Raw genomic sequence first — 25060 nt, forward strand, 5'->3', positions numbered from 1 at the left:
TAGAGATATAGCATGGATACAGGCCCTTCGGCCCACTGAGTCTGCACCGACCAGCAATCCCCGTACATTAACACTATCCTACACACACTAGGAATAATTTACATTTTTATACCAAGCCATTTAACCTCCATACTTGTATGCCTTTGAGGTGTGGGAGGAAACCGAAGATCTTGGAAAAAAACCTCGCAGGTCATGGGGGGAACGTACAAACTCCGTACAGACAAGTACCCGTAGTCAGGTTCGAACCCTGGTCCTTGGCGTTGTAAGGCAGCGAGTCTACCGCTGTGCCACTGTGACGCTCTTTTGCCCCAGGATAAATCTCCAGAAATATGTACCCCCAGGAACTTGAAACTGTTGATTCTCTCCACCACCATCCTGTCGATGAAGACAGTTTCCTGGATCCCCCACTTTAATATCCTGAAGTCAACGATCAGCTTCTTGGTCTTGCTAACAATCAGATTTCCAATCTCCCTTCTGATCAGACCCTGCACATACCACAAATCTCCATTGCTTTACATCAGCATATAATCCCATCATCTAAAATCATGGATCAATATTAATGGAGACTGTAAATAAAATTAATTCAGTATGTTGGTAAAATTTCAGTTCTCACTTTTATTGATTTATTGATTTACTTAATATTCAGATCATAATATTATTAAAATTTGCTATAGACTTGCTGGCCAGGCCTAGTTCAACCTGGCCCATAATAAAACAGCGATGCGGTCAAATACAGAATAATGAAAGAAATATGCATTTTAATTGTCCTTTTCAAGATTTCATGTCCAAAGCAAAACATTGCACATGCAATAAATCTGAAATAAAAAGAGAAAATGTTGTAAATACTCAGGAGGCCTTGCAGCATCTGTGCAGAGAGAGTTAATGTTTCAAGTTAAACATCTTTCATCAGGACTACTCTGCGCTAATGAAAAATCATGAATCTGAAATGATAACGATTTCTCTCTTTCCTTTGCTGCCTGGTCTGAGCAATTATTTATAGTGGTCAATTAACCTACAACCCTAGTTGTCATTGGGATGTGGAGGAACCCATGCTGCCACAGGGAGAACGTGTAAACTCCACATAGACAGTACTCGAGGATTGAACCTGAGTCTCTAGTGCTGTGAGGCATCAGCTCTACCCACTGCACCTGAGTGCTGCCCTATAATAACTGAGCGCTCAGTCTAAACTGCTTCCAGATGTCGCCCAGCCCTTGGCAACTATCTGTGTGCTAGCCACAGAAGCAGATCTACAATCACATATCACATATTACAGTCGATTCACACTCTTAAATATCTACTCCTCCTTACTTTAACTATGATCTTCTTAAACACCTCTACCTGCAGACTGTAAATGGCTTGATTGTAATCATGTATTGTTTTTCCGCTGGATAGAACTCAACACAAGCTTTTCGCTGTATCTCGGTACACGTGACAATAAACTAAACTAACTCAAGGTTCAAATTCATTCATTTATGTTATCCATGAGCTAAGCATGATTAATAAACATGCGTGTCACGTTAGTGGTGCCGGTAGCTTGCCAGTGTGTACCGTCACTGGTTATGTGCCGGTCATGTCTAAATGTCTTGGGGTGGCACGGTGGCGCAGCGGTAGAGTTGCTGCGTTACAGCGCTTGCAGCATCGGCGACAGGCAGCGACAGGGGTTCGATCCTGACTATGAGTGCTGTCTGTACAGAGTTTGTACGTTTTCCCCATGACCGCGTGGGTTTTTTCCGAGATCTTCGGTTGTCTCCCACACACCAAAGGCGTACAGGTTTGTAGGTAAATTGGCTTGGGTTTGTACACTTGGTACAAGTGTACAAATTGTCCCTAGTATGTGTAGGATAGTGTTAATGTGCGGGGATCGCTGGTCGGCGCGGACTCGGTGGGCCGAAGGGCCTGTTACCGTGTTGTATCTCTAAAACTAAAACTAAATTAAGCTGTCAATTGGGAAATGTTGGCATTCAGTTGCTGGCGGGTGAGTACCTTGGCTCATGCACGTTGTCTACAGGCCAGGACAAGCTATGTGATAATCGTCAATGCATTTGTCATTCTGTTCTGTGGCTACTTTCCACCAGTGTCAATGCCAGGAGATGGCAGAGGTCTACAATCCTCACGTATCTGAATGGGGTTTCGTGACCTGGCACTTGATAGGGGCAAGGATAAATTCAGTAATTTATATTGATTTTACATTATGTTATTGTTTTTAATAATGTAATAATGTTCTAACGCGTTTTCCATAAATCTTTTTAAATTTAATGGAATATAGAACAGCACTGCACAAGGATAGGCCCTTTGGCTCACTATGGCTGTGTCGAACATGATGCCAGGACCATCACTTGTCTACCTGCATAAAACCCATATCCCTCCATTCCCTGCATAACTATATGCCTATCCAAAAGCTTTTAAACACCATTAAAGCTTTCAACCACCACCCCCGGCAGCACGTTCCACGCATGCACCACCCTCTAAGTAACAAACTTACCACACACAGCTCCTTTAAACTTTGTCCCCCTCCCTTTAAAGCTATGCCCTTTAGTATTTGATTTTTCCATCCTGGGAAAAAGATTCTGATTGTCTACCCTATCTATGCCTCTCATAATTTTATGTATATCTATCAGGTCTCCCCACAACTTCCAGTGTTCCAGAGAAAATGTTTATACTCATTTTTATAACAATTTTAAATTTAGCTAAATAAGCTGCCAGTGAAAATGGTTGAGGCAGCAACAATTACAATGATTAACAGACATTTGGACAGGCTCATGGACAGGAATAGTTCACAGGAATAGTTCACATTCGATCAAATCTGGGCAAATGGGCCTAGCTTAGATGGGGCATCTTGGTCAGTACAGGCAAGTTGGGCCGAAGAGCCTGTTCCTGTGACTTTTCCGGTCAGGACCCTTCTTCTGAAAAATAATTCTGAATTTTTCTCCAAAGATGCTGCCTGACCCGTTGAGTTACTCCAGCACTTTGTGTCTATCATTAGAAGGAGAGGGGTTGACAGAGCAAGAGTAAAAGGCGATGAGGCTTTCTGAGAGAGACATGTGTGGGCGGTTGGCAACAGGTGGAGTTGCGGAGCAGTGACACAGAAGACTGACCATCGGTGTAATTGGTAATTATCTACAACTCCTCATCTTCAGAGCTTTGGCTGGGAGATTTAATACTGTCAATCCTGAATGAATTGCAGCACAGTGACAAGGCTGGTAGGGCACTGACTCACCTCTCCAGCGATTCAGGTTGAATAAGGCATGTCCATCAAGATGGAGTTACATTGCAGGCACTCTGCCCAGACACAGCTCAACACAACCTGCTTTGGCCTAATTTGAGGACAGGAGAACCATGACATTTTGCAGCAGCAAAAGAAGGTTTTATCACTGCCTGGACTGAAACAGGCATAGAATCAGACAGCAGGAACACAGGCCCTTCGGCCCAACTTGCCCATTCCAACCAAGATGCCCCATTGACATTAGTCCCATCTGCCCACATTCAACCCATACCCTTCTTAATCTTAGATAGACACAAAGTCTTGGGATAAATCAGTGGGTCAGGCAGCATCACTGGAGAAAAAGGATGGTTACGTTTTGGGTCGGGACAGTTTTTCAGACTGCCTCTAAACCTTTCCTGTCCATGTACCTGTCCAAGTACTTTTAAATGTTATTATAGTAAGTGCCTCAACTACCTCCGCTGGAAATACATTCCATATACTCACCACCCTCTGTGTGAAAAGGTTGCCCCTCAGATTCCTATTAAATCTTTCCCCTCTCACCTTAAACCTATGTCATCTGGTTCTTGTTTCTCCAATTCTGGGTAACAGACTCTGTGCATTCCCCTATCCATTCCCCGCATTATCTTATACACCTCTATAAGATCACCCCTCTTCCTCCTGTGCTTCAAGGAATAAAGTCCAAGCCTGCCCGTTCTCTCCCTATAACTCAGGCCCTCGAGTCCTGGCAACGTCCTCGTAAATCTTCTCTGCACTCCTGTGGGCCTGTGGGACAAAATGGTGTCTGGGTTGTTTAATGCTGGACCTGGCCTGGTTCACGGTGCCAAGACTGTGGTGTCCAAACAGGAACAAATGTTCATGCTCGTGAGAAGTAGGAGCAGAAATGGGCCCTGCAGGTCTAGAAAGGCAAAGGCCCTGCCTTTCTGTATCATTACCAATTCTATCTAGGCCTTATCACCATTTCAGCGTCTGATTTTAGTTCCATCTCTTTGAATGACAACAGACTGACTTTACCAGGTTCAAATAATGGGCACATCATTATGCAAACAGTGAGGACTCTTTAATGTCACAGGGAAGCTAATTAGGGCCAATGGCCAGATCCTTCGTATTATATTGAGTGCATTTTCTAATGGCCCAGCTTGCTTTCTGGCTTGGCCTCATTATTTCTGCTTGAAGAACGCACTTGACAATAGATTTGCTTCAGTGAGGTTTAATTAGTATAAAAATAGCACCGTGACCTACCCGTCTCAAAGAGTGACACCAAATAAAAAAATTTCTATCAATATTTCATGTTATAAAATAGTCAAAAATAATATTGATAAGATCGTAAATTACAGAACACTATCCATGCCTTAAGTTGAACCAGAACTAATCTTAATAACTACAATTACAATTACAATTTAGTTCATTGTCATTTGAACCTCAAATTAAGTTCAAACGAAATTTGGTTTCTGCAGTCATACAACAAAAAGAAACAATTAACAAGGCACACAACCAACATAGTTCACACAAACATTCATCACAGTGAATCTCCTCCTCACTGTGATGGAAGACAAAGTCTTGTCTCTTCTCTGTTCTCCATTCTTCATGGTAAGTCCCGCGGCCGTTAAGGCTGTGCCGGGCGATGTATGGCCGCGCTCCGGGTCGTTTTCAACCCCGCAATTCGGGCGGGAGAAGTTGCCTTTGCGGGAGCTCCGAAAAGCGGTCTCACACCAGGGACCCGCGAGCTCCCGATGGCACCATCCACCGGGCCTGCGGCTGGAGCCTCCGAAGCTCCGGAGTCAGGTCGCAGCTGCGCGCCACCACAGATCTCCACGCTTCGAAGCCAGCCAGCTCCACAATGGTAATTCCGCAGGCTCCGCAACTGGAGCCCCCAGGTCGTTCCGGTTGGAGGCCGCTCCACGGTGCTAGGCCCCAACGACAACGGAGACCCGACAGAGAAAAAGTCGGGCCCTCGTACAGGGAAGTGATTTAAAAGTTTCCCCCGCCCCCCACATATACACAGTTAAAAACAATATATAAACCATTACAAACTATACACTCAACGGGACAAAAATTTTAAAAAAGACAGACGGACTGCAGAGGCCACTGCAAACGTCGGTCGCGCCACCTCACCAGTTAAATTATGCAAGCTGATTAAGGTACATTAAAAGCAATTTTCAATTTTCTGCTTGCCATAAGGTAGGATTTTGTCTTGGTACCAGGTGTGACAAAATCAGAAAGCATAAGAAAAGGACTGCTTCCCAAGAGTGTCAAATGCAGAGTGTCAATACAAAATGTGTCCTAGGGTATCATTCAGCCAATCTCTATTTGAATTGTGCAGATAATCAAGAAAGTCATAGTCATACAGCGTGGAAACAGGCCCTTCGGCCCTATGCCGACCAACATGCCCCATCTACACGAGTCCCACCAGCCTGCTTTTGGCCCCTATCCCTCTAAACCTACCCCATCCATGAGGATTGCATATTGATGCAACCACAAAGAAAGCTCACCCACGCCTCTAGACTTTAGACCTTAGACATATAGTGCTGAAACAGGCCATTCAGCCCACTGAGTCCATGGTGACCAGATATCACACCGTTCACTGGCATTATCCAACACACTAGGGACAATTTTACAACTTACCGAAGCCAATTGACCTACAGACCTGGTGTTCTTTGGAGTGTAGGAGGAAACCGGAGAACCCGGAGGAAGCCCACGCTCCGGTCACAGGGTCAGGCAGAAATTCCATACCGACAGTAGCTATAGTCATGATCGAACCTGGGTCTCTGGCGCTGTGAAGCTGCTGCGCCACTGTGTTGCCCAAAAAATTGAGGAAATTAGATATTTTGCTTAATACTACATCATATGTGTACAGTGGAGAGCATATTGATTGGTTTCACCATGACCTGGTTCTGAAATTTGACTGCTCAAGAACAAAGGTGGCTGCAGAAAGCGGTGAACACTGCCCGTTCCATCACAGGTACTGACCTCCCCATATACAGGAAGCACTACCTCAAGAAAGTACTTGATATCATCAATGGCCCTATCATCCCAGACATATTCTCTTCTCATTGTTACCATCGGAAAGAAGGTGTAGGAACCTGGGAAGTATAACCTCCAGGTTCCTCCCATCAGGAGTTTATGAGTCTGGTTTATTGTCACGTGTACCGATGTACAGTGAAAGGTTTTTGTTGTGTGCTAAAGCCCCTGTCCCACTTAGGAAACCTGAACGGAAACCTCTGGAGACTTTGCGCCCCACCCAAGGTTTCCGTGCGGTTCCCGGAGGTTGCAGGTGGTTGCCGGAGGTTGCAGGTAGTGGAAGCAGGTAGGGAGACTGACAAAAACCTCCGGGAACCGCACGGAAACCTTGGGTGGGGCGCAAAGTCTCCAGAGATTTCCGTTCAGGTTCCCTAAGTGGGACAGGGGCATAACCAGTCAGCGGAAAGGCAATACATGATTACAATCGAGCCATCCACGGTGTACAGATACATAATAGAGGGAATAACGTGAAGTGCTGTCGGAGTATAGATTTAAAAGAGCGGAGCGATTGTAATATGTGATTGCAGATCCACTTCTGTCACTAGCACACAAGTTATTGAACCACCCTGGACAACGCTAACCACAACTCTACCTCATCACCGAACCTCTATGGACTTTGCTCTACACACTTTGAATTTTGTTCGAGCATGGTCTAGTTTACTCAAATGACTGCTGATTTATTGATTATTTATTTTTGTTGTGTTTGTTGCATTTAATGTGCCTGTAAAGTCTCATCACATCCGAATGTCATTGTTCTTGTCTATATCTGGTGCCTATGACAAATAAACCCCACTTGAATCTTTTGACTTGATGAGAATTGTTACAGTTTATTTAGGTGTCAATTATTCTACGAGGTTATTAAAATATAGCACTATTGTCCTAAGGCAATATCCTGTCATCAAATGAAAACAATAGCAAAGATTAAAATACCAATGTATAATTAAGAAGGCTAAAAGTGGTTACAAAAACATAATTGGCAGACAGGCTCGCCTTGATTGGTCCTGGTCTTTTCTCGCCTCCAGCTCTTCACGCCACCTGAGACTGAAGAAGGGTCATGACCCAAAACGTCGCCCGTCCTTTTCCTCCAGAGATGTTGCCCGACCCACTGAGTTACTCCAGCACTTTGTGTCTATCTTAGGTTTAGGGTGAATCTGTAAATAAAGGCTGCTGCAGAAGACAAGGAAAGAGATTACTGGGGCTCTGGCTGAGATTTTTAGATCTTCACTCGATGCAAGTGAGGTAGCAGAAGATTGAAGGAAGGCAAACATGGATCCCCTTTTCAGGACAAGCACCGGGGAAAAGACTGGTAACTAGAGGCTAACACCAGCGGTGGTGTAGATACTGGAAAATATTTTGAGGGAGAGACTTAATGATCACTTGGAAAGAAAGGGACTAAGCAGAGATGGCCAACAAGGAACTGCAGGTGCTGGCTAATACATAAAAGGACAAAAAGTACTGGAGTAAATCAGCAGGTCAGGCAGCATCTCTGGAGAATAAGTATAGGTGACGTTTCAGGTGGGGACTATTTTTCAGCCAACAGGGCTTTGTCAAGGGCATACCCTGTCTGACCAATTTGATTTAATTATTTGAAGAGAAAGTGTGTCAAAGAGGGCAGGACAGTAGGCGTGATTAAAGTGGGCCCTTGACACAGTCCACATGGGAGACTGGTTCCAAAGGTTAGGGGGTCCATGGGATCCAGGACAAGTCGGAATAATTGATCCAAATTCTCTTCGCAGTAGGACCCATAGAGTGATGGTAGAGTACTGTTTCCGTGATTAGATCGGCTCAATCAATAAGTTTGCATGTGACATGAAGATTGGTGGAGTTATTTATAGTGTGGAAGATAGTCAAGTCAAAACTCATTTTTTAATTCTGTTTTATGTCTTGTTTTTCACAGTCACTTTTTCTTTTCACTGTCTAGTATAATTCATATATAACTTACATGCCTGTGAAGTTCCTGCAAGTAATATTTTGATCGTGCCTGTACTTCACCTTACCTGTGCAAATGACAATAAACTCAACTTGACTTGAATAGAGGGACCTCAGAGAGCAAGTACAGAGATCCTTAAAGGTGGCATCACAGGTAGATGAATAACATGGTTAGGAAGACATATGTGATACTGATTTTCATCAGTTAAGGCATCGAATACAGAAGTTGGGACAATGTGCTCCAACTTACCACAGAAAGCTGCGGAGGTCAAGTCAATGGATATTTTGTGGTAAGTGCCTAGAAAACTCTGCCAAAAGAATGGCTGAAACTAGTTTGCTGACCACATGTAAAAAGTTTTCTAGACAAGCATTTTCTTGAATCATTTAGGCATGGTGACAGGCTTACCTTTGGAAAGAAGATGAGGAGGAATTTCTTTTGTCAAAGGGTGGTGAGTCTGTATTGCCACAGAAGACTGTGGAGGCCAAGTCAATGGATATTTTTAAGGTGGAGATTGATAAATTCTTGATTAGCACGGGTGCCAGGGGTTATGGGGAGAAGGCAGGAGAATGGGGTTGAGAGGCAAAGATAGATCAGCCATGATTGAATGGCGGAGTAGACGATGGGCCAAATGGCCTAATTCTGCTCCTATAACTAATGAATTTATGAACTTAGTGTGCTGCAGACCAAGGGTTGGGAGATAAGATAAATACAGAAGGGCGCCTAGCAGTCGGTGTGGGTAAGTTGGACTGAATGGCCCTTTTCCATGCTATACGATTCTATCATGACTCTCTGATTCATTGTAATTGCTGTATTATACATTGGTTGGCCCTACTGTTTATCAATATTTATTGGAAAAGATATAGGAACGGGCTCCTGCAATTCAAACATCAGTTTGATTATTACGTTTTAAATATTAAATGATTTATGAGTTCTATAAAGTAAGATTGAAGCAGAAATCATAGAATTGAACAATGAACTACAAGGCGTTCACTGTATTTTGATCATTATGTGGCACCTCGCAATATGCTTCAGAGTTTTTTAATTTGCCATTAATTCTGAATGAAGACTTAGATCCAACTTCTCTGAGGTAATATCAAGAGGTGGTGGCCCATCGTAGACGACATGGTTCTGCAGTCTCATGTCTTGTGGGATCGAGTGTGGCTCACGTGTCTGATGTGCGAGCCACACACGCAAGTGGGGGCACATTAAGACCGCTGCAGGAGGATTTAGGGCTGCAGCCTTCCTCCTGCCTCTGGCACTAACGAGTCGGCTTCGACAATTGACTTTGAAACTGCTGACCGCCTTCCTAGTGGTTGTACGCCAACCAGTCCGGTCACGGGCACGGGTTTCCAGTTCTTTTGTGTACTTTACACACTTATCAGGAACATTGCTTATTATCCACGTGCTGACTGCAAATAATTGTAGCTTGTTCGATACGCGCCTGTGCCCAGTAAGAGTATTTCTGTTCACTAATTTGACACTCCTAGTTAGCACTGTTTTCTGCTTGACTGAAACTATACTGTATCCAATGACAGGCTTTCTTTCTGTACAGTACAAGCAAGTGGAGCAGTACATGTCCTTTCACAAGTTACCCGCTGACTTCCGGCAGAAGATTCATGACTATTACGAACATCGATACCAGGGGAAAATGTTTGATGAAGATAACATACTGGGGGAGCTAAGTGAACCACTCAGAGAAGTAAGTTGAAATTTATAAGCACTGGCATGTCATACAGTATGCATTGATTTTTGTTAATCATTTAAATAATGGTATATAGTGCTTTGGATACTTAATATATTCGGCTGATTATTGCATGTAAACCCAACAAGATCCTGTTCTTGGTTGATATCTGTGACCATGTGGGTTTCCTCCGGGTGCTCCGGTTTTCTCCCACATATAACCATATAACAATTACAGCACGGAAACAGGTCATCTCGGCCCTTCTAGTCCGTGCCGAACACTTACTCCCACCTAGTCCCATCTACCTGCACTCAGACCATAACCCTCCATTCCTTTCCCATCCATATACCTATCCAATTTATTTTTAAATGATAAAAACGAACCTGCCTCACCACTTCCACTGGAAGCTCATTCCACACAGCTACCACTCTCTGAGTAAAGAAGTTCCCCCTCATGTTGCCCCTAAACGTTTGTCCCTTAATTCTCAAGTCATGTCCTCTTGTTTGAATCGTCCCTACTCTCAATGGGAAAGGCTTATCCACGTCCCCATCCCATATCCCCCAAAATGTGCAGGTTTGTAGGTTAATTGGCCTCTGTAAATTGCCCCTAGTGTGTAGGGAGTGGATACGAAAGTGGAATCACGTAGAACTGTTGCGAGTAGCTGATTGATGGTCGGCATGGATTCGATGGGCCGAACGACCTGTTTCCAAGCTGTATCTTTCAATCAATCAATTTAATCTGCAATTAAGCTTGAAGAGAATTTCATCCCTGCCATGTTTGTATGAGGCATGCTGACAGTCAGAAGTGCCCTTGTACCAATTTAATGAGATCTCATTCTGACTTTCTCTGGGGTGCCCTGCCACCTGTGAACTCCTGCAGTCAGATAGTCTTTTTAACCTGACAGCTGAAAGGGTGAGTCAGCATGGTTCGATTGCAGGTAGCACCATCCAAACCTGCCAACTGAGATAGATAGCCAACAGGTAATTACAATATGAGGCCAAAGTAGAATTTATTTTATTAAAATTTAAAAAAAATTATGAATACAATAAAGGGAGGCTGGGGAGAAGGCAGGAGAATGGGGTTAGGAGGGAGAGATACATCAGCCATGATTTAATGATGGAGTAGACTTGATGGGCTGAAATGCCTAATTCTACTCCTATCACTTATGACCTTATGATCTTAAATAAATTGTAATTACTGCAAGGCAGAAAATGGTGGAAATGTGCAACAATGCGATCAGCATTCTAAAGAGGAAGAATAGTGGCGCTGACTGCAGGCACTTTCTGCAAAGAGTTTGTACCTTCTCTCTGTGACTGTCTGGGTTTTCACTGGGTTTTCCAGTTTCTTCCCACGCTCCATAGACGTACAGATTTGTCGGTTAATTGGCTTGGGTAAAATTGTAAATTGTCCCTAGTGTGTAGGATAGTGTTGGTATACATGGTAATGGGCTGATTGGCACGGGCTCGATAGGCTGAAGGGCCTACGTTTGCACTGTGTCTCTAAAGTCTAGTAGAAATATTAACATTATAGCTTATATTCTGCACCCTTGTGAGGGTTTGTTGTTTTCCTGTCATTGTCCACCACCATTTTAAATGAAAATTTCGTTAATAGCATGAACATTAAAAGTAAGATGGGTTTGGTTGAAAACATTTTCTAATGATTTCATATCAAATATTTAGAAAATGAACCTCAATATATTCCAAGGACCAGTAACTCCGGTTAATCCTATTTGGATGTAATTGTTATGGAGATTAAAATAAATCCATTTTATCTGTACAAAATTATACATAACTCCTGTTACTTATAAAGCTATTTAAATTAGGTGCAAACATATGCAGACATGTTCGCAGATTAAACTCTAAACCATTGAAGTTAGGTGATTATACGCTCAGTTGTTGTCTGGTTTGGCCAAATCAATGTTTAAAGGACATGATGTAGCTTTATCTTTGCAGTTTTCTTCAGGCAAGTGTCTGATCTTCACTTGATCAACGTGGTGAAGATGGAAAATAGGGATTTTGACAGTAGTCTGAATCCTAGAATTTTCTGTCGTGAAATCTTGAGAAAGCCCAGCTGATTTTCTTTTCATAAAAATTAGCTCTTGAACATGCATGAGCTATAAACTATAGATTCTCTCGGGCAGAATGTAAAATGGACAGCGTACTAAATAGGTACTAGCAATTCTGAGCACTTGTGGCAGCCAGCACTGCCCCGTGCAAACACCTGATGGATGAATATTTCTCTAAAATTATTTGAAGCTTGATTTTGTTGAACAACCTCACATTTTGTTACCCAGTAAAATGTTTAACAAAAATCCAAACATATAAAGTACTGGTTATAATATGCACTTAAAATATAATTTAAACATGTCGTTGGCAGTGTACTAACGTGTACTGTTGGCAGTGTACTAACTTGATTAAAGCAAAAGATAGATTGCAGAATTCTATTTTACAATCTGTTTACAAGCAGAGCTATCTCAGGGACAACTGAAATCTAATCAGAGTGGTTCCCAGGTGCAAGTTTGCATCACCTCAGAGAACAATTTTGCTCATTAACTAGAACGTGAGATAAGGAATTGTAAAAAATCACGTGGGAATAACGCAGAATCTGTGGAGGGAAATAGATTGTATTGTATTGTATTGTATTTTTTAATATACATAGGGGGGGTTGGGATTCTTCCTCAGACTGAATCATGATTTTGTCTTTCCCCATCCCCCCTGCCTCTCCACTTATATCCCTTCTTCTAGCTTCACATTTCATTCCTCCTCTCCTTATCTTACACTCTTTTGTCTCATATTTTATCTTTAGCCTTGGTCCACCCATCTTTCACTAAAAAAAACACCCCCACCTGCATCTACCTATCGCTTGTGTAGGAATGAACTGCAGATGCTGGTTTGCACTGAAGATAGACACACAATGCTGAAGTAACTCAGCGGGACAGGCAGCATGTCTGTAGAGAAGGAATGGGCGATATTTCGGTTCGGGTCTGAAGAAGGGTCCAGACCCGAAATGTCCCCTATTACTTCTCTCCATAGATGCTGCCTGTCCTGCTTAGTTACTTCAGCATTGTGTGTCTATCTTCCACCTATCACTTGCCAGGCTTTGTTCCACGCCCACCTCTTTTCCAGCTTTCACCTACCTACTACAATCAGTCTGAAGAAAGGTCCCAACCCAAAACGTCACCTATCTGTGTCCTCCAGAGATGCTGCCTGACCCGCTGAATAGGACTTTGTGTTTTTTTGTATGATGAAGGGTCTCGACCTGAAACATCACCTAATCCTATTCTCTAGAGATGCAGCCTGAGCCGCAGAGTTTTGTGTCTATCTTTAGTGTAAACCACCATCTGCAGTTCCTTCCTGCACATTTTGTGTTTTTTTGTTTGTTTGTCCATTTCCCTCCACAGATGCTACCTGACATTGAGTTTCTCCACTGCTTTGTTCTTTTGCTCAAGATTCCAGCATCTGCAGTCCCTCGTGTCTCCATAAGATAAAGAAGATATTTTGCCAGTGAGGCAATTCGCTGCGCGGTTCTGTCAAGCAGGCTGTTGTAATTGTCACCATTCTGATGCTGAAAAAGCAGAGAGACTCACTTGCACTTCTTTATCTTCCAATGCAGGAAATAGTGAATTTCAACTGCAGGAAGCTGGTGGCCTCCATGCCTCTCTTTGCCAATGCCGATCCGATATTCGTGACCGCAATGCTGACCAAACTGAAGTTCGAAGTGTTTCAGCCTGGAGATTATATCATCCGTGAGGGGACGATAGGGAAAAAGATGTACTTTATCCAACATGGGGTGGTCAGTGTCCACACAAAGGGCAGCAAGGCAATGAAACTCTCAGATGGTTCATATTTTGGAGGTCTGTATCTCATTTCAAACCAAGTTCAATGGTCAATGGTTCTTTATTATAACAAATCTTTTTTTTTGCATGCGGTTCAGTAAAGTACTGCCATACCCAAGCACAATCCCCAATTAGTACAAAGTGCATGGAAGTAGTCCACTGAGACAGCATGCAAGAGTTGCCAGGTTTTAGCGCCATTTTGAAAGTCGAGTCGACAGCTCGGACTTCTGGAGCGGCGCCCGATCCAGGCGAGACCCAGGCTTCTGCAGGGCCTCCAGCCGTCGCTTTTGTCCGGATCGTCCGGCAAACCATCGTCCCTCTCCTCGCCCGGCCACCTTCAGCCTTTGTGCCTCCCTTAGCCAACCTTGTTCATTCAGGGCTGTCAGATTCAGATTCAGATTCAGATTCAACTTTAATTGCCATTGTCAGTGTACAGTACAGAGACAACGAAATGCAGTGGAATAAATGAAGGAGGCAGTTGTGTCGAATGCCATTGCAGTGATACCATGGTTCACGCTTTACCAGCTGCACCATTCTGGTTTAACAGTCGTTGGAAGGCAAAGAGCATTTAGGCACCATATAAAGGGCCCTTCTGTTGACATCAGAACACTTCACTAAACATATCCATCACTCTCTGGGGAATGTTCATACAGAGTCCAAATCACTCAGTCTGTGGTCAAATTATCCAAAAGTGTTTTTGGGAGAATAAGCATTTTTGCTACCTTCGATTTTCCAGCTTCTGCAGTTCCTTCTTAAACACATTCGCAATGCTGTGTTTGGTTGAAATGCCATCCGGCGAGTAGTACAGGGTGTGGGGCTACATGTGAGAGAGGGAGTGTGGGGAAGCAGGCTAACCGGGGCAGAATAATGCACAGAAATGTAAAGACTTGCAACACAGTCATAATTTAATGCATCTTTCGTTGCACTCTATTTTTAAACAATGTTTGTGATTTATAGCGAGGATCCATTGGGAATACACCCAGTGATGTTTTAGTTTAGTTTAATTTAAAGATACAGCATGGAAACAGGTAGTTTGGCCCACCAAGTCCACGCTAACCACCGCTCACCCGTTCACCCGTTCACACTAGTTCTATGTTATCACACTTTTGCATCCACTCCCTGCACACTCAGGGCAATGCACTGAGGCCAATTAACCTGCAAACCCACATATCTTTGGAATATGGGTGGAAATACTGATTCGGTTCTGTTCTGTTGTTTTTGCACAATCCGCAGGCATTGCAACTTTCATTTCACTGCACATCTCATATGTGTGTGTGTGACAAATGAAGTTGACTTGACAGAGAAAAGCCATGCAGTCACAGGGATAATGTGCAAACTCCACACAGACAGCCGAGGTTGGGATCAAACATGGGTCTCTGGTGCTGTGTGGCAGCAGCTCTACCAATGCATTACAAATATTGCTGTCCAGTTTCTAAGCAATGATATTTTATTTTTTGTTACTCAGAACATTTTTCTAGCCAGTAGCGAAATTTGGTACCATTTCCAGGACGGCAGTGATAGCAACTCAGATGAGTTAGGTTTTCATATTGTACATGTTTTATTTCCCGTCTACTCCTTTCAACTTCTTTGAACATCTGAGTTGAATTAAAATGAAACAACCTGGTTAAAATTTCCTTTTCAATATCTACTACTGCTGATTAAAGGAAATAATTATTTCACAGGGTTGTAAGATCGTGCTATAATTAGTATATTTTTACAAACTCATTTAAAAAAAACTGCTTTGAAACAAATATTAGATTCATTGCTTTTATGGGGTTTATTACTGACGATTTATGAGAGAGCAAAAATATAACTACAGAGCCTAAAAATTAATCCTTGGTTAATAGTTCTGAACACTCCCTCCCTGTAAGGGAACCAATGCTCTGCCTCCTACACTATTATAGACAGTTTAGACTTTAGAGATACAGCGGGAAACCCTGTTATGTAAAGTGTTATATAACGTGTATAAGGTTATATAAAGTTTCTATTGTTTGGACATTATTATATAAATTGTCCAGTCCACTGACATTTAATGACCAAATCACAAAGTGCAGGAGTAACTCAGTGGGTCAGGCCATCTATGGAGGGAACGGAGAGGCAACATTTTGGGTTGTGACCCTTCTCCTTTCTGATGTTGGATCCCAGCCCAAAATGTCCCCTGTCCATTCCCACCACAGGTGCCGCCTGACCCCAACACTTTGTATTTTGCTCAAGAATCCAGTTTCTTGTGACCTAACGAGTGTTAGGCTGAATCCATTTTCAATCTGGACATCATGCCATTGATCAAATGCAGCGATGATTCCACTTGAAGTTGTGTTCTCTCTTTAGATCAAGTTGGGGGTCAATATTTAGATAAACCATACCGATATCGAATTCATATTGAACTCAATGTAGACAGATGTGGAGGCTAAGTCATTGGGTATTTTTAAAGCAGAGACTGACAGATTATTGATGAGTAAGGCTGTCAACGGTTATGGGGAGAAGGCAGGACAATGGGGTTGAGAGGAGAAGAGAGATCAGACATGATTGAATGGCGGAGGAGACTCGATGGCCGAATGGCCCCATTCTGCTCCTATGACATGAAATTATGACCCTGAGGGGCTGAATGGCTTATCCCTTTTCTATGTATCTCCACTCCCCACCTTCCTATCACATTACTAGCATTAATTAAAGGCCACCCAGCAGTTATGAACTGCTGTAATAGGCTCATGGTAGGGAATTAGGCAGAAACTGGCTTTGGTTGCATCCCTAAGCTACAACTGTGTTCAACTCTTCTCTAATTTGCAGAAATCTGTTTGTTGACAAGAGGCAGGCGAACTGCCAGCGTGCGAGCTGACACCTATTGTCGTTTGTACTCTCTCTCCGTGGATCATTTTAATGAGGTGTTGGAAGAATACCCAATGATGCGTCGTGCCTTCGAGACCGTTGCCATCGATAGACTGGATAGAATAGGTATGGTATGATCCCCTTACATCTGTTCAATGTCTTCTTTGTAATCTACTAAACATAATTACCCAGGAAGGCATAGACTTTGATTTTAAATTGTAATGTTTAAAAAATATATCACTTGGTCTTGTTGGATACATATTCCTGACTACACCTTTGAAATTCTTTGTATCCTAGCAACAGATAGCCTTGTTATAGAAAGAAAATATTTACAAGGATTTAATCTTCTTGCACAACATCATGTTTCGATAAACTATTGCACAGTAAATTCAAAAGTCTATACCATTGGGTTTTTGTTCTGTATGATGGTAGTAACATAATTACTTTGCTATTGACTGTTCCCACAGTTATTACAATATAAATTGCTGATGAAATGAAAGTATTATTCATAATATTTATGGCTGCATAAGATAGTATCAGAAATTGAATTGTTATATTCATTGATTAGCCAAAGGGTAAGTTTTCCGTTTTTATTTAATTTCCTTTTGATTACTGTTTCAATTTTAGATCTCTGAATTTTAATGGTGAAGGATGAATCATTAGCTAGACAAAATTATTATATTGAAGTGGAAGATGATTTTATTTAACAAACGTTTCGCGTTCAATGAAATAAATCAGGGGAGCACGGTGGCACAGCTGGTAGAGCTGCTACCTCACAGTGCCCAAGACCCAGATTCAAGCCTGACCTCGGGTGCGGACTGCATGGAGTTTGCATGTTCACCCTGTGCCTGCATGGTTTTTCTCCGGATGCTCCGGTTTCCTCCCACATCCCAAAGACGAATGGGTTTGTAGGTTAATTGGCCTCTGTAATATCCCCTTGGTGTGTAGGGAGTGGATGAGAAAGTGGGAAAACGTAGAACTGGCGTGAACGAGTGAGCAAAGGTCAGTATGGACTTGGTGGGCCAAAGTATCTCAAAACTAAACTACAGTAAAATTTCGCACAAAATACCTTTAATACAGGCCTTAAATAAGGTATCTCTTTCTTATATTTCATATCAGAGTAATATCAGAGTAATTTTGCAGATGAAATCATACTTTTGTACATTTAGATTAATAAGATGCAGTTGGCTTCGTTTGGATTTAGAAATGCAGGCACAGCCCAGAACCTGAAAAAAAGGTGGACAAATTACTGTTTTTTCAGAGTTCCATCTTCAGGATGAGGTTTCAAATAGACATCCTTTAATAATAACCAGTGCTTTCTCTTGTGGACAAAAGATGCCAGTGCACACGATTAATAAACATAGTTTCACTTGGCTGGAAATAAAATGGTAACATTTGACTTTCTAGAGGTGCCGGTAGGCCGTAACCATGCGCAGTGGCGGACTGGGTCTAAAAATATTGGTTGCCATGAGTCAAAGGGGGCCCACTTCATCAGGGGCCCACTTGCCATCGGGCAAGCTGACACCCTGGCCAGTCCACCACTGACCATGCGTACCATCACATAGAAGCCCTGATAATAACCCATGCCATTATTCAATGATGAGTTGCATTCTTCTAGTGTCCTGATCAACATTCTTCCCTCGTGTGAAAATAGCCTAACTGGCAATTATAATCTGTGGTATGGTTCAATGGTTCAATTGTGTAATGGTACTTTATTGTACCTAGGTACAATGAAATTACTTTTTTTGCATACTGTTCAGTAAAGATCTAACTATACATTGGCACAATCATACTTAAGTACAAGAGTGTAAAATAGTAGATTCCACTGAGGCAATACACAAGAGTCAGAGACATAGTACAGAAAACAGTACAGCACAAGATTAGGCCTTTGCCCCACAATGTCCATGGTGAACATGACACCAAGACCATCTCTTAGTATCTGGACCATCTCTTATCTATCTGCGCATAATCCATATCCCTCCATTCCCTGCTCAACCATAACCCTCCATCCAAAAGCTTCTTAATCCCACCATCGTGTCTGTCTCAACCACCAACCCTAGCAGGGATTTCCAGGCACTCACCATCCTTTGTATAAAAAGGTTGCCCTGCACAACTCCTTTAAACTTTGCCCCTCTCAGCTTAAATTTATGCCATATTTCCCACACCATCTTGTATACTTTATGTTCAAAGATGTTAAAAATGTAGTCTTAACTCGGCCATAAAGGCTCGTTGTCCTGGCAACAGCAAAAGGTCTAGTTGTATATATGTTGATTCCACATAACAGTAACAATTGCACTTCAGTGTTTACTTTGTAGCTGTCATGCTTTGTGTATCGTGTAGATATAAAGCCAAGTCAGCCCCAAGCTCCTGAGCTGAAGCAGCAATGCTTCTCCATGTCTCCCTGTATGTGGTTCATTGACTAGACTCATTGGCCTGAGGATTTGACTAATCTCCCACAAGGTCAAAGATAGACACAAAATTCTGGAGAAACTCTGTGGGTCAGTCATCTCCGGAGATAAGGAGTGGGTGACGTTTCATGTCGGGACCCTTCTTCTGTGAGAGTTAGGGGAGAGGGAAACTAGAGTTTCAGACTCTCAGTCTGAAGAAGAGTCTTGACCCGAAACATCACCTATTCCTTTTCTCCAGAGATGTTGCCTGACCCGTTGAGTTACTCCAGCATTTTGTGTCTACCTTCAGTGTAAACCAGTATTTACAGCTCCTCCCTACAAGGTCAAGTTGCTTTGCATTGTAGGTGATTGATCAGGCAGAGTGACATTTCTATCCTTGTTAAGTATGAATAGCTTTTAACAATTCTTTGACAAAACTTGCCTTTATTCATCCTGGGAGTTCACACTTCCTCTACTATGTAATGCTGCCAACCTTGTCATGGATGCCCTGCACTGGTTTATAATAAGGGACATGAACATAGAAAATCCAACAGCACAGGAACAGACCCCTCGGCCCCCAAACCGGCTTCCGCCCATCCCTTACTCCCCCAATCTGTCTTCCTCCCATCCGTTACTCCCTCAAGCTGGCTATCTCCCATTCCGCCTTACTCCCCCAAGCTGTCTACCTCCCATTCCCCTCACTCCCCCATGATATCAAGATGAACCAATCTCATCTGTCTGCACGTGATCCACATCCCTCCATTTCCTGCAAATCCAAGTACCCTTCTAAAACTCTCTTAACCGCCACTAGTATATTGCCTTCACCGCCAACCCTGGCATCCACCACACTCGATGTAAAGACTTGCCCCACACATCTTATTTAAACTTTGCACCTTTCACCTTAAACCTATGGCCTCTAGTCTTTGATAATTCCACCCTGGTAAAAAGGTTCCAACTGTCTACCCAGTCTATCCCTCTCATAATTTTACATATTTCTATCAGATAAGGAAGATACTACAAATACTGACATTATAGTTGTTCACTTATGCTTGGCTAAAACAGAAAATAGTTTACATATTTACACATAAACACATGAAAACACATGTGATACATTTCATATTATGAAGAAAACATTGTACATACAATATACAAAGGTAACTAATTTTATTACAAATACACATAAAACACATAAAACAGAAAAGAGAAAAGACTTTACACATTTACAAATTTAATTGTTATTATTATGTAGCATGTTTTCAAACCAATAAACAAAGTCTTTTATCTTCAGTACATAGTATCTGGTAGAATAATTGCCACTTTATTGTATTGACTATTGTCAATGTAATCTATTCTGCAATCAGCTGCAAGTTTCTTTTTTTAATTTATTACCACTTGTATGTACTTGGACCTTTATAAAGATGTTTCAAGAGATATTCACAAGGTTTTATTTACCCATCGAATCTTCTGTGTATTTGTAATAAAATTAGTTACCTTCGTATGTTGTATGTACAATGTATTCATCATAATATGAAATGTAACAGCATAGAAAAGTATCCAATTTGAGTTTGAAGAAGGATCGCAACCCAAAATGTTGGCTATCTATATCCTCCACAGATGTGACCTGACCCGCAGGGTTATCTGGCACTTTGTGGTTTGCTCAAGAATCCACAATCTGCAGATCCTTGTGTCTCTATCCGAATTGTTCACTGATTTAGTTTAGATATACAGTGCGGAAACAGGCCCCTCAGCCCACCGAGTCCACACCGACCAGCGATCCCAGCACACTAACACCATCCTACACGCACTAGGAACAATTTACAATTTTACCAAGCCAATCAGCCTACAAACCTGTACGTCTTTGGAGCGTGGGAGGAAACCAGAGATCCCGGAGAAAACCCACGCAGGTCACGGGGTGAACATACAAATTCTGTCCAGACAGCACCCGTAGTCAGGATCGAACCCGGGTCTCTGGCGCTGTAAGGCAGCAACAGTACGCCACCGTGCCGTCTGTGTTGTTACTTATTTGTTTAAGTTGCTAAATCTCTAGCCTTTTAGATTGAATTTGTACACTGATATGATTGTGTGTACCCTCAAGGTATTGTTGTATTTAATGACAATATGACGCTTTTCCATTAGCATTGGTGAGGTATACTTCAATTAAATGAAACAGACTGTGGTTTAAATAGATCCATGCCTGTTAGACTGCTGGGAGGACAAAGACAGTGCCTAGCAACTGTAGTGGACATGGATACATTTAGTTTCGGTGGAGATTATCCACAGGTGTTGCTACGAATGTTCATTTACTTAACCCCCAAACGATGTTTCTGCACCCAAGAGCAACTGATAAAACAGCATCCAAATTAAGATAGCATAATTTTTACTGATAGTCAGTCACCAATGTTTTGTTTCCTGACATATTTTTGTATTTCACTACATTTTATCGTTAATTTAATTTGCATTCATGAACACTTTAGAAAATGAATTTGTTGATCCACTAATTAAATAGAGGATATTCACATCCCTTTCAGTACAATACAATTCTGCAGCAGATTTAGTTTTGCTCTTGGGCCCACCGAATCCACACAAACCATCGATCACCAATTCACACCAGTTCTATGTTATCCCACTTTCGCATCCACTTCTGACATGCTAGGGACATTTTACAGGGGCCAATTAATCTACACGCCTGCACGTCTTTGATATGTGGGAAGAAACTGGAGCATCACCTTACACTCAAAGGGTGGTGGTTTCACACAAAAGGTGGTGGGTGGATGGAACAAGCTGTCGGAGGAGGTAGTTGAGTTAGGGACTATCCCAGCATTTAAGGTACAGTTAGACAGGTACATGGATAGGACAGGTTTGGAGGGACTAGTGTTGATGGGGTATGTTGGGCCGAAGGGCCTGTTACCATGCTGTTTCCACAAGAAGAACGTGCAAACTCCACGCAGACAGCACCCGAGGACAGGGTCGAACCTGAGTCTCTGGAGCTCGATTTGTGTAACCCAGTCTAACCCATTCTAAAATGTACTTTCTTGTTTCTCACAGGAAAGAAGAACTCTCTTTTGCTGCACAAAGTCCAGCATGATTTAAACTCTGGAGTCTTCAACAACCGCGAGAATGAGATTATACAGGAGATTGTGAAGTACGATAGAGAGATGGTTCAGCAAGTGGAACTACAGCAGCCTCTTGCCATGTCTCTCACCCCTCCGTTTCGTGGCGGGCCCATGTTCAATTCTCAAGGCCAACTTGCTAGCAGTTCGGCAATTGCTACCCTCCAGCAGGCTGTAGCTATGAGCTTCTGTCCTTCATCTACAGGGCTTTTCATTGGGTCTGTAGGTGTGCAGTCACCCAGGACAGTCAGACGGCTGCACACTGTCCAGAGTTCAGCAAGCCCACTCTCTGTGTCCCCCGGTCAACAGTCGCAGACGCAGCAGCAACTGGCCTCGGTCTCACCAAGTCCTTATCCTTCTGCAGTCTCCAGCCCTCCAAACCAAAGTCCGCTAGCAAGTCGAACTTTCCATTACGGGTCGCAGGCACAATCAGGCTCACAGTTATCACTGACACAGCAAACGATATGCAGCCCATCGCACCGCCATGCTGTTCACAAGAGCACACAAGCGTTGCACACGGGCAGTTTATCCCAAGAGGCAAGACCACTGTCCGCATCACAACCCTCGCTGCCTCACAATCTCTCCCAGACAATAACCTCGAGCCCACCGCAGTCAACCCGAGAATCGACATCATCAATGGGAGGTCAGATATCCGCGCAACCGGCCACGGGAGGTCTCCAGGAATCAGTGCGAGGATCCGTCCCACCAAGAATGGCCCTGACCCACCAAATGTCCATGGGCGCAATATTTCAGCCACCGGGGATGCCAGGTGCGCAGCAGGACTCCGGCGTCCCCAAGAAAGATTCAGTCGTGTGCGTTATGGACACGGACCCTGGCAAATCAAGGCTCTCCTCCAACTTGTGATATTTCAGGCACCGACCGTGCATTTTTAGCGGTCAACAAGAGATTCAAGGTTCAAAAAGAAATCACAGACAGTTGTGTGATCCAGAAAGGAGACGCTGCTGGTTACTGCACACCCTAAACTAATTAAACACCCCACACATCTTATTCCTGTCACACTGAAACTCCAAATCTGTGCAATTGTTTCAGTGTCAAAACGTATAACAAATGAAAATGTACATAAACTCAGAGTCCTTTGATAGGGTTACTAGCTTTCATTTCTTTTACCAATTAGTCCGTGTGAGTGTTTTTATTTCAGGGAAAAAAAGTCTTATTATGGTATTAGGTGTTACAGTGTTGCAAACATAGTACTGTTGTAAAATTAGGTGTCAGTTGTTAGCCCAATACATTTTAACGTTTTAGGAAATTGTTGCTGTAACATAAAGCAGCAGAACAGACAGACCTTAACCTTTTTTGGACATGTCTAAGCTAGAAAACATGTTTTTATTTTAATATTAAAAAGGAGTTGTGTTTTTCCTTGTACAGTGTAGTAAAACCAGTTAATAATGGTAATCTACTGGTGCGTCACAGGCTAAGGGAGATTAAATCAATAGTTTCCTTTGACTCTTCTGTATATAACTAGTACCTTGAGAGTTGATGGATTCCTATGAGATTTTAAAAAAAAAGCCTGATGTTATGTAAATGGAAATGATTAAATGTGTGTACCATTCGGACCAAAAGCAGTTCTATGTGAAACTGTGTGGAAAAATGCACTGGTGGATTTTGAATAGCAGAATGCACTCGATAGGTAACTTACATTTTTCTTATTGGATTAGTGCATGGTGTCATCGCCCAACAGTCTATTCAGGTTCAAACGGTTGTGTGGCGTAAAAGTGGCAGTATGAACAAGTTGCAACAATAACTTGGTATATTCCTTTTCTTCAACATGCAATAGTAACAACTGAACCAGTTAGCTGAGTCATCCATTTTGTATATATGGTGAAAAGGCACACCTCACTGCAATAAGAGTGTTGACTTAGTTCATAAATACTTCCCATGAAGTTTTATTACTAATATAACAAAGTCTGTACAGCATTAATAGCCGTTCTAAATATTTAAATGCACAGCACAACTCTGACCATGGAGACCTTTTATTTCAAATATCCCAACAAACATTTGAAGCTGTTAGAAAATAGATAGGTGCTTTGATTTACTTCTTCAAAAGGTGGGAGAATGGGGCTGGGAGGGTGAGATAGACCAGCCATGATTGAATGGCGGAGTAGACTTGATTGTCCAAATGGCCTAATTCTGCTCCTATCACTTATCACCTAAAATGATATAAGATCCATAGCTGCTTGTTCAATTATTGTCTTTGACAAAATGAACATCATAATTGTTAATGCACATAAGATTGCATTTAAACAAATTTATAATCTTGAGTTGTATTTTTAATTTTTTAAGTTTGCATACAGTGATGTAGCTGTGATCCTTTACATTCCTATAAAGACAAAATAATTTGGTGAAAAACAAAGTCTTCAGTCTGAAGAAGGGACCTGACCTGAAACGTGGCTTATTCATTCCCTCCACAGATGCTGAGTTACTCTACCACTTTCTGTTTATTTTCTTTTTATAGCAGTCCCTTGTGTCTCCAATATGGTGGAAATACTGAATAAACTGGAACAACAGTTAAATACTTAAAGTCAAATCACTTTAATAGAAGTACAATGATAACACCATGAAACTAAAACTTTGTGGGAATTATTTAGATATTTCTGGTTTCTGATTGAGTTAATATTCTGAGACATTGTAGTTTATAATCCTGCTGCTCTATTAATGGCCTTTACAAAGAATGTAGCTATTTTTTATCAAAACAATCATATTAGCTTTTCTCTCAAAACTAAGGAGCCTATAATCATTGCAGCCATATCTTTAGAGTAGAAAGAAAATGTAACAGGTAGGTATTTTTGTTGAATGTATAAACACAATTGGGCAAAGTTTGCCAATTGTTGGTAGCATAAATAGATTTTTAGCAGCCTTGATGCATTAAATGTGAAAGTCTCCATCACTTTTTTGGTGCAGGTCTATAGTGCTGGGAAATGTCACTTTTACAAATTGTCCAGTCAAGTCATTATGGTACTGTCCTCAGTAATCTATAATGTGTTGTCAGCTGTGAGGTTATTGATTATAAAATGTATTATACTTAAACTAGA

At 42.2% G+C, this 25060-nt stretch overlaps 1 protein-coding gene across 1 annotated transcript in view; it reads left to right on the forward strand.

Annotated features, from left to right (window-relative positions):
- The window catches only part of LOC116989292 (potassium/sodium hyperpolarization-activated cyclic nucleotide-gated channel 1-like), a 117078-nt gene extending 92219 nt beyond the window's left edge, over positions 1 to 24859 (forward strand). The window contains exons 5-8 of the mRNA XM_033046518.1: positions 9724 to 9870; positions 13465 to 13705; positions 16475 to 16639; positions 21946 to 24859. Of these exons, the coding sequence (XP_032902409.1) occupies positions 9724 to 9870; positions 13465 to 13705; positions 16475 to 16639; positions 21946 to 22874 (1482 nt within the window). The 3' untranslated portion in view covers positions 22875 to 24859. The remainder of the gene's footprint in view (positions 1 to 9723; positions 9871 to 13464; positions 13706 to 16474; positions 16640 to 21945) is intronic.
- Positions 24860 to 25060: the final 201 nt, after the last annotated feature.

This window comes from Amblyraja radiata, chromosome 29 (genome assembly GCF_010909765.2).
Source record: "Amblyraja radiata isolate CabotCenter1 chromosome 29, sAmbRad1.1.pri, whole genome shotgun sequence".
NCBI classification, from domain to species: Eukaryota; Metazoa; Chordata; class Chondrichthyes; order Rajiformes; family Rajidae; genus Amblyraja; species Amblyraja radiata.